This window comes from Epinephelus fuscoguttatus, linkage group LG9 (genome assembly GCF_011397635.1).
Source record: "Epinephelus fuscoguttatus linkage group LG9, E.fuscoguttatus.final_Chr_v1".
NCBI classification, from domain to species: domain Eukaryota; kingdom Metazoa; phylum Chordata; class Actinopteri; order Perciformes; family Serranidae; genus Epinephelus; species Epinephelus fuscoguttatus.
This window is the reverse complement of record NC_064760.1, coordinates 28,236,285-28,246,163: the sequence shown is the minus strand read 5'-3', so window position 1 is coordinate 28,246,163 and position 9,879 is coordinate 28,236,285. Positions and strand designations below refer to the sequence as shown.

The window sequence follows — 9,879 nt, the reverse complement described above, 5'->3', positions numbered from 1 at the left end:
AGTTTGCCTGCTATGAAATTAATTGCCAATTTATTAATTAATCTAGTGTTTTAAATGTGAATATTTTCAGGGTTTTTTTACTGCTCTGTGACAGTTAACTGAATTAACTTTAGGTTGCGGAGAAAACAAGACATTTGAGGACGTCCTCTTGGGCTTTGGGAAACACTGATCAACATTGCTCACCATTTTCTGACATTTCATACACCACAACTAATGATTTAAATGAGAACCGGATCAACATATTAATCAACAATGAAAATAATCATTAGTTGCAGCCTTAAAATTTGCTGAAAGGTAGAAAGCTGAGGTGTACTGATTAATTTGAGTGACCTATTTTAGTTTTAAAAAATAGTTTTTGTTTCCAAACTTTAAAGTCATTTTTAAAACCAACATCCTTTCATGGATTTTCAAGGCACAAGCGCACAAACAACAGACAAGATAGTGTCTCCGTTTGGTATGTTGCATGTTTTATTCGTAGCCAAGCACTGGAGAGTATTCGCCGCTTTGCCAGCATGTTGGCACAACCAAGTCTTATCCTCCGTAGTGCAAAAAGGGGAGTCAGGGAAGTTGTCCATTAAAATCAACACATAATCAAGATGAACAGTCTGACTTTCACACAGCTTAAATCACACTCACGGGCTGAGCACTGAGGGTGAGACAGACGTTCAGTGTCATTTCGTACATTATTATAAAATGAATGCCCTTTGCGATTTACATAAGCCATTAATATGGACAGCCCAAAGAAATAAGTTTTTACATTCATAAATATTACAGGAACATTAAAAAAATACTGACATAAGACAGGGTTGCAGTGAAATAGGACGTGAGATAAACATATTGTAGGGTTTTGCTACCAGCTTATAAGTACCCACTGACTCTCAGGTAAGTTAGAATTCAGGTAAACACTGTGGTAGGCTACATTATCTGAACGTGATAAAACTAAATGGTAAAGAGACAAAGTATTAACACTGGCAAATGATAAGCTAACAGCCCTCATTTTTTGCTTTGAATTAATGTAGGCTACAAGCTTGATTTCATTAAAATGCCCCACCCAGTTCACAGTTAATAAAGTTCCTCTCGTACTGCTGTGAGTATTAGTACTCGACGCACCTTTACAGTAATCATATGTACACTCTGTTTATCATAAGCCTACATTAAACCAAAGAGCCATGTAAGTAAATATGACTGTACCTGACTGGATTCGGCTCACTTTCACAGTGAAGCTCCTCACCATTAGTCTGCATACACATGGAAATATGATGCAATGCACGACTTGAAAGGCAAATCTCAAGCTGAGAGAATACACAAGACCTTCAACATAACAGAAAAAGGTATGAAAACATGCACTATAATAAGAACAACCGTGGTGACTTGATGAAAACATATGCAACATAAAATGCTATTCCAGCAGCAATCAAAAACAGCGCTGAGAACGAATTCAGACCGTGTTAAACTAAGTTTGTAGCATTGCCCTCTCGTCGACAGCAGTAAAACCAAAGGAAGTCTGTATGTGAGAACATTAACATAAAAGTACCACCAAGCTGAAAACAAGTTGTCTGAATACTCAGTCGCGTGTTTCACTCAATACTGTATAAGTGGACAGGAGAGGTGATGCACAATGCACACAGCTATGGCCTTATCCTTGTGCTCAGGCTATTTCACATTCAGCTAGAATGACCGGACAGACAGCACAGGGTGAATGTGTCAGTAAAGCACAGGAGACTGTCAGAATAGGCAAAGCTTGAGGACAGGAATGTTACAGCCTGCCTCGCAATCAACACAACAGGCACACGATTTACAAACATGCCGAAATTGTGAAAATCATTATTAATTCTGATAACTATAACCTCTATACATCAAGAAAACAGACGCAAATCAGCCCTTGATCGAACAGAATATCACACAATGTCTGTTAAAAAAAAAGTCAGAGGATGGAAATGTGCTTCACAGAAAAATAAACAGCAGTTTATCAACAACAGCAGCAAAAGCGGTATTATTTTCAACTTTGAGAAACTCTGAATCTTAGTAAACAGGCCCATGTGCATAAATCATGGGAAATAAAAAATGATCTGATAGTGACTAACTCGTACACCTGACACCTCCAGCTACACACTCGCAGTGGTAAAACACATAGCACTGAAATGAATAAGGGCACCACGATAGCTCATACCCGATGCTTACAGTCAGAGCTGCAAAATTAAAGCTTACAGTTCCCTTCCCGGTGAAGACTAACAAGGTCATCTTCCTTTTGAGTGCAGCAATCATTTAAGGTCCCCGTACCTCATATCACATTGGTCATTATACTGATGTTGGGAGTTCTCATGCATAAAATCTGCCTGGATTGGGAACACTGTCACTCACAGACATTGTCTGTGTCCGGAAAATACATTAGCTCCCCACTTCTGCTGAGAGATCTGATAATGAGAAAATGGGATGTTGTATTTCAAAGTCCCTCTCAAACCCAGGAAAGTCAGCTCGTGGACAGGCTGTTGATAAGTCACAAGACTGACTGGATGTTGCTGTGCCAAAGGTAGAGTGTGCTCTTCAAGAGAGGACTGGTGTATTCTCTCGTCGACTGTGGTAACTAACATTTTAATCACTTTAATTAAAATAAATGCTCTGAAAGCACTATCTGATGTGACTCCTGCATAGGCAGACAAAGCTGAAGCTGGATAAAAACGTTTTTGTGCAACACTACTGAAAGCAGACAGAGTACAAAGGATGAGTGTGCCTGTTACAGTGTGCCTGTACCTTGGTTAGAGCAATAATTCAACAATCTAGACACCAGCTGAATCCCTGACAGGGCACTCCTCAGAGCAGCTGTATCTTATCCATACTATCTTTAGGGGGTACTGTACTCAGTACCTTGTACCTACAGTATGTGTACTATAAACAGTATCTCACTGGCTCTTAAACTGCAATAGGTGAGTTTCAGCCAGAGAGATTAAGACAAGGTGGATGTACACCTGACCGATCAGCAGCAAGACGCACGAGAGGTTTTGCGGTTGCCGTGGAGATCGATAGTACTACTCAGTAGTGCATGGTCAATCTGGTCCTCAGCAGCAAGAACCTCTCTGACAGCTGCCTCGAATGCAGCCGTGACATTAGTGTCATCCTTCGCGCTGGTTTCGAAGTAAGGGCAGCAGCCGTTCTCTTCACACCAGGCCCGCGCTTCGTCCTCCCCAACCTCCCTCTGCTCCATGTCTACCTTATTGCCGAGCACCACAAAAGGGAACCGCTCAGGGTCTTTAACGTCTGAGTAATACATGAACTCCTTCTTCCAGCAGCCGAGGTTTTGGAAGCTCTGCAGGTCGTTCACAGCAAATGTGAGCAGGCAGCAGTCGGCGCCTCGGTAGAAAGGTGTGCGCAGGGATTTGAAGCGCTCCTGGCCTGCTGTGTCCCAGATCTGAAGGGTTACCAGACGCCCGTCCACCTCCAGGTCCCGGTTGAGGAACTCCACGCCAATGGTGTGGAAGGACTGGGAGTCGAAGCGGTCTGTGACATAGCGGTTCATTAGGGAGGACTTGCCCACTCCACCGTCCCCCAGCAGGATCACCTTCAGGAGCAGGCTCTTCCCGCTCATCATGTTTTCCTCCCACCCAGCAAGGCCCCCACACCAGGTGGAAGACCAGGGTCAATTTAACCTAGAAAGAGGAAGAAACACAAAGACAGATGGTACACAATCAAAGGGAGAAGCAAATCACTTTTGGCCAGTGTTGGGGAAACTAAATTAAAACTGTAGTTTCACAAACAACTTGTTACTTCACAATGAGAAGTACTTAAACTACATCTTGACTACTCTCAAAACATTTTAGCTTTTTAAAAGTAAAACTAGTCTGAAAAAGTAGTTAACTTCATTCAAACTACATCATGGGAAATGAACACAATCTTAGTTTGGGCTCTCATATCGTTAGACAGAAGTACAACTGAACAGACACTGAGTAAAGTGTTGGTGTGTTTGATTTTGGGACGAGGACAGGCCCTTTTTCACCTAGGCAGCCCAATGATGTTTTAAGGAGAGGAAAGGGAACAACTGTTGGGGTGAAATAAGGCATATGCCAGACAAAAATCATAGCACTCCACTGAAGACACCTTGGTTCGAAACTGGAGGTTATTTTAGTCCAGTTGCGAGTGATTGTCATCAAATTACAGCTGTGGCACTGTGCCTCATTGTATGCCAAAACAGTGTCAGGAGAATACTATGAATATGTAGTTTTTAAGTAACAACATAAACTACAAAACCCAAATTGGTTAGCTTCTGAAAAAGCTACTAAGATTTAAATGTTTGCCATCCAACTACTGCAAAATGTATTTAAACTAGTAACTGAACTACATGTAGATAACTAGTTACTAACACTGCTCTTGAGAAATAGGAAATGACACATACTGGATTCTCCGAAAACATTTAAAGGGAAGGAACTATGCCTATTTTCAAAATTAATTCATTATTCCTATGATCTAAGACAGTCCAAAAGCATTAAAGAACATGCACATCTTTCTCCCAAACCCAAAACTAGAGTGCTACAACTCAAGTCTGTGATGTTGTAAGGTGTAAAGTCTGGAGCTGCTTCATAGACAGTGACTGGTGATAGATGTTATAGATCAGTGGTTTCCAACTGGCCCAGCCCCGGGGTTCAAATTTCACCTTAGTCATTAGTTCATTCAGCATCATACGTGCGTTTGGCTATGTTGTCGAGATACTTTGTGTCTCTCTGTATAGCAGGAAACAGCACTTCAAAATAAAAGCTCTGCACAAGAAATTCACTGCACTTAAAAATAAATTGTGATTTTTACAAACTTAACACGTTTCAGAGTCAGTTGCAGTCCATTCAGAGATGTGGACCCACTTTTAGACCACAACACTCCAGTTGGGAACCACTGTTACAGATGACACAGAGTACTCAGGGGAATGGAGACATTTTCTGTTTCAGATCTGAGAACACTAGAATAGCATGACGCTCATTTTGGTTTGAAATAGAAAACAAACAGTCTGTGGCTCCCATGCATTGTCGATGGAGAAGGTCCAGACTTTATACCCATCACAAGTTTGAGACTGACTTCTCTGGTTTCTGGCTTTGAGAGAGAGTAGCTCATGATCACAAATATTGATTAAACTTTCCTTGGCCATGGAAACAACATATTCTGAACAAGCAACCAGACTGTGGGCTTGACTTAGTTGATGATTCAGTGTAGATAACTAGGGGAGAAGACTGCTGTCCCAGCAATTTGTATTCAACCTCAAGTAAACCTTGCTGACAACAAATGGAAGAGAGATGTGTAATGGTTGACTAGTGTCAGGGACACAGTGACAGGGGTGAAGGACCGAGAGGTCTGCCAAAGGTCTCAGGTTGAAGCTGGATGACCACAGCCTTGTTCACTGCACAATACTAACATGTACTGTACTTGCCGGCCATAGCACAGGACACGAGCCGTATCCTGCAGAATTAAACACATTACTCTTATAACATATGTAGGAGCCTTAGGCCACAGCAAGAGGGGCGAGTCAGGATCATGAGCTGACACCGGAGACGACCACTGCACCTGCGCAGACCACAAACATGAACCACCAGCTTGTTGTCAACAGTGACTGGAGGCTACAACTCTGATGAAACTGTCTGGTCGATGGTCTCTGCGAAACTGTGCACCAGGTGTTTCCGAGCAGAAGTGAAGTAGGAACCGAAACAGGTAACAGACCTTTAAAACCATGAGGCAACAAACAATAACACAGTCATCCTGTGCAGCGGCTTACAAGCTTAGCAGCCTCCCAGCCAACTAACAAGCTAGCCGGCTAGTGTAGCGGCTTGTTGACATCCTACCAGGCTAACCGTTAGCCTCCGCGCGCAGGCCACTCAAACTGTTTATAAAAGCAAACAAACAACACCTGTTGCAGCGAGGTCACGTGCCTGTAATTTAATGCATCTAATGTAAATATAACAAACATGTATTTTCACTCACCCTGCTCCTATTAGCTGATATTGCGTGCTCTGCCCTCCTCCCCTACATCTGACTGAGATTGAGTGTCGTGACGTGCGCGCGCCCATGTAGCGGTTGCACGTGCACACCGGTCAGACAAACAGAGGTCCTAAAGCCTGTGAGGTTCACTGTCCATAACAAAGTCTCACTGTGTCATCATGGTACACATGTGATTCTGATTCTGTGGTACTTTATACTTTTATTGTGTCAAAGGGAAATATTACACCTTTTAGTTCTTTACATACATTTAAGTGACAGCTTTTAAACCTACTTTGCAGATAAAGATTTCATGTACAAAATATCCCTTGAATTTATAAATGATGTATTGATAGATTAAACGAACAGTACATAAAGTAGATCAGTTCTACCTATACTTTGATGCAGTTGTATGAACAATCCAGTGATATAATACATCATATAAGGTATAACACACACAGAGGCTCACAGTGTTGGGGAAGCTATGAGAGCATAGCTTTGCAAGCAACAAGCGCTACTTTAAAAATGCTACTTTAAAAAATGCTTCTCAGTTGAGCTTACTGGGGGGAAAGGTGCTATACTCTCTTACCACACTTCATGTCAAAGGGAATTATTGTACTTTTTACTCCATTACAGACATTTAACTGACAGCTAGTAGACCTACACTTACTTAGCACCATTGCAGCAAGCAGGAATATTCAAGTAACTTCTATATAGCATGCATCAACTTCTCTAAACATTTGTTTAAAAATAGCCATAATCAATACTTATGATTTCTTGTGGCAAAACGGGGTGCAATTACGGTAAAGAAGCAATGGCAAAATAAAAATAATTCCTTTTTTAGGGCCCCAAATTGTTTGTAGTTACCACCTGTGTTTAAAGCATATATTGATCGACTGTCTCTTTTAGAGCAATGTAGATTTGAAAAAAAAACAAAGGCACAAGTATTAGTAGTATTTAGTAGTTAGTATTCCACCTGTAATACAACATTTTTTAGTTTTTATTTTAAGCAACATAGCAGAACAGCTATCATTCATTTGAAAAGCAATACCATTTGCATTATTTGGTTGAAACATAATCAGAATAAGGTTTATTACCAAGTAAATTTTCACAAACAAGGATTTTGCTTTGGTCTTTGAGGCATGCATTAAACATACAATACACTTATTAAGAGGAAATAAACCTAAAGGCAAAGAACAGAAATATAGAATAGAGACATTACAATAAAAATATTAAAACGATACTTTAGAAATTCATTAAAACCACAAATATATACAATAGAGCTGGTTTAAAATGAGAACGCTGTACAGTTTTGTGCAGAATGTGCAAAGTATTTATCACTATATAGCAAATCTGTGCAATGAACAGAGATAATAGTCAAAACTGTGAGTTAATGGAGTTAATATAAAAAGCAAATGTAGGAATGAGATGGATAATGTTTTTGTAAGAGGCTTTATTTATTTACTTCTGCTGATATGACTTGAATAGTAGTATAGTGTAGAGACAGTTGATGACAGGTTACTCTCCTTTATATTCTATTCTGTATCCTATATTGGATGTCGTGTGTGATTTGTAATATGGGCTTTATGAATAAAACTGAATTGAAGTGAATATATTCCAGTGCCTTTTTGGTTGATATGTGGGGACACTGTAAACAACCAGAAAAATGTGAGGGTATACTCTGTATACCTGTGTATACCTTCCACTACACCAATTAGTATACTGTTACTGTTTTGAATTGGTATAGGAGACAATATTTCAATTATTTTTTCTGTATGAAATATTTGTCATCATGTCATTACACTCAGTTTTTGCAGTATTTTGCGACAAAATAAATACTGTTGCAGTAGTCACAGACGTCTAATGGCGCAGTATACCCTCCGGAGCTGTAGGTGGCGGTGTGCAGCCTGTGTTAGTGTGAGACTCAGAGAAGAAGAACAGCAGAACCGTAGAAGAAGAATCCAGCTGTTTTTATTCCCTCTGCTCTGTCCCGCTGGCAGTGTGTTAACAGACTGCATCACCGCTCATTTAAAACAACTAAACGAAGAATAGCTAGAGTAATTTTGCTTCGAAGAATCGAGATAAACGCCTCTTCATGTGTTTGCTGCAGTGGTGAAGGTAGGAAACTGTAAATGTGTCGGTGTTAGTGCATGCTCACAAACCTCTGACACGTAACGGTATGACTGAAATGTTAGAGGTAATTGCTAATGTTTGTTCAGCAAAGTTAGCTGTGAGGAGAAGTTACTGCATCTACAATACTCTCACTTGGGTTATTAGGTCCAGAACAGGCTGAGGAGTCAGACATTAGACAGATAAGAAAGTGCACTGATTTGTTCCTTTGAATGGTGACCTACTTGTATCCGAGTTTTGCAAGTCTCTGAAATGTCTTTCCTGTTCTACTCAACCTTGCAGATGGCGGGTAGGGGCAGGCTGGTGCCCTGTGCGTGTCTGGGGCTGTTTGGTGTCCTGTGCTGGGTCTGGGTCTCCTTTGCTTCCTTTCCAGATGACCAACTTCCCCTGGAGGCCCTGGATGCAGTGGACCGAGGAGCCTTTCTGCCCCAGAGTGCTCTGTCAGAGATGGAGTTTGCCTCCATCAGTTCATACAGAGGACCTGGCAACAGAGACCGCCGCAGCAACAAGGAGCTGCCCATCCTCCTCTGGTGGAGCGCAGGACTGTTCCCACATTTCCCCGGTGACACCGAGCGCATCGACTGTGCCACATCCTCCTGCCTGGTCACAAGCAATCGCAAGGTACCAGAGATATGTAACCTCATAAAGCCTTTTAATGACAGTCTTGGCTTAGACAGAGAGAAGACACATGCACACATTAATAATAATCATCACCTGAAGTTGTTCTGCCAGTAATCTTGAGTTTGATCTTGAAAGGTGCAGCTGTACAAGCGGACAGCATCCATCATCTTTTATGGAACAGACTTTCGGGCATATGAGGCTCCGCTCCCTCGTCTCCGCCACCAGACCTGGGCACTGTTCCATGAAGAGTCACCCATGAATAACTACGTCCTCTCCCATGGACCGGGAATCAGGCTGTTCAACTACACAGCCACGTTTCGCAGGGAGTCAGACTATCCCCTGACCCTGCAGTGGCTGCCCTCTCTGGATTACTTGCTGAGGCCTGTGGGCGTGTCCCTGGAGGAGAAGAACCGGCTCAGGAGAGAGGGCCTGGCTCCTGTGCTGTACATGCAGTCTCACTGTGATGTACCGTCAGACAGAAACAGATATGTCCAGGAGCTCATGAAGTACATTCAGGTACAATTCATCGATTTTCTTTTTTGGGCCATGATTACAGAGATGCATCCAGTTTACTACCTGCAGCCTGTCTCACCAGCTGTGTGTAAGTTCAAACTTGGCCTAGTCATAATGTAAATTATTACTACGTTGTGATTTATGCATTACTTAAAATAAAAGCAGTGTCACCACGGAGATAAGTTACAGCATAACTTTAAGTAACAACTAAAACAGCAGCTTTTCTGCCACACAGCATCATTTTTAAAATATTACATGCCCTTTTGCAACACAGTTATCCAGACTTGATTGGTATGATATTGCAACATTAATCTAGGTTACTACGATGTGCTAGGATGACAAGTAGATCAGTTGTTTGGTCTAAAAAATGGTGAAAATGTCTTTTCTAAAGCCCAAGATGACATCCTCACATGTCTTGTTTTGTTTACAACCCAAAGATATTCAGTTCACTGTAGTAGAAAAAACAAACTAGAAAAAAATTCACATTTAAGAAGCTGGAATCAGATTTTTTTTTCTTAAAAAGTTAATCAAACTGACTGTTTGATTATCAAATTAGTTGGCACTTAATTGGATAGTTAACAACTCATCAGTTAATGGATTAATCGTTTAAATGTTGCAGCTGACGATGGAACTCTATCTTTGATCCTTGATTGGCTGCTTGCCTTA

At 41.3% G+C, this 9,879-nt stretch overlaps 2 protein-coding genes across 4 annotated transcripts in view; one reads left to right on the top strand and one right to left on the bottom strand.

Moving 5' to 3' along the window:
* Positions 1-427: 427 nt before the first annotated feature.
* rab9b (RAB9B, member RAS oncogene family) lies at positions 428-6,034 on the bottom strand. The gene is made up of 2 exons (XM_049585336.1): positions 5,956-6,034; positions 428-3,644 (listed from the first exon to the last, which is right to left on the bottom strand). Exon 2 carries the CDS (start codon positions 3,584-3,586, stop codon positions 2,975-2,977), a length of 612 nt encoding a protein of 203 aa, XP_049441293.1. The 5' UTR covers positions 3,587-3,644; positions 5,956-6,034; the 3' UTR covers positions 428-2,974.
* Positions 5,395-9,879, top strand: part of fut11 (fucosyltransferase 11 (alpha (1,3) fucosyltransferase)) — an 8,095-nt gene continuing 3,610 nt past the window's right edge. Inside the window, exons 1-3 of one of the 3 annotated variants that reach the window (XM_049585332.1) lie at positions 5,395-5,685; positions 8,362-8,700; positions 8,836-9,216. In XM_049585332.1, coding sequence (XP_049441289.1) covers positions 8,362-8,700; positions 8,836-9,216 — 720 coding nt within the window. In that variant the 5' untranslated portion in view covers positions 5,395-5,685. Of the gene's footprint in view, positions 5,686-7,533; positions 8,068-8,361; positions 8,701-8,835; positions 9,217-9,879 lie in introns of those variants that run through there. The other 2 variants (XM_049585333.1, XM_049585331.1) reach the window with 2 other exon arrangements.

What these genes read in the sequence shown, in the direction of transcription:
- rab9b (XM_049585336.1), bottom strand. Translation starts at nt 3,586, where the DNA reads ATGATGAGCGGGAAGAGCCTGCTCCTGAAGGTGATCCTGCTGGGGGAC.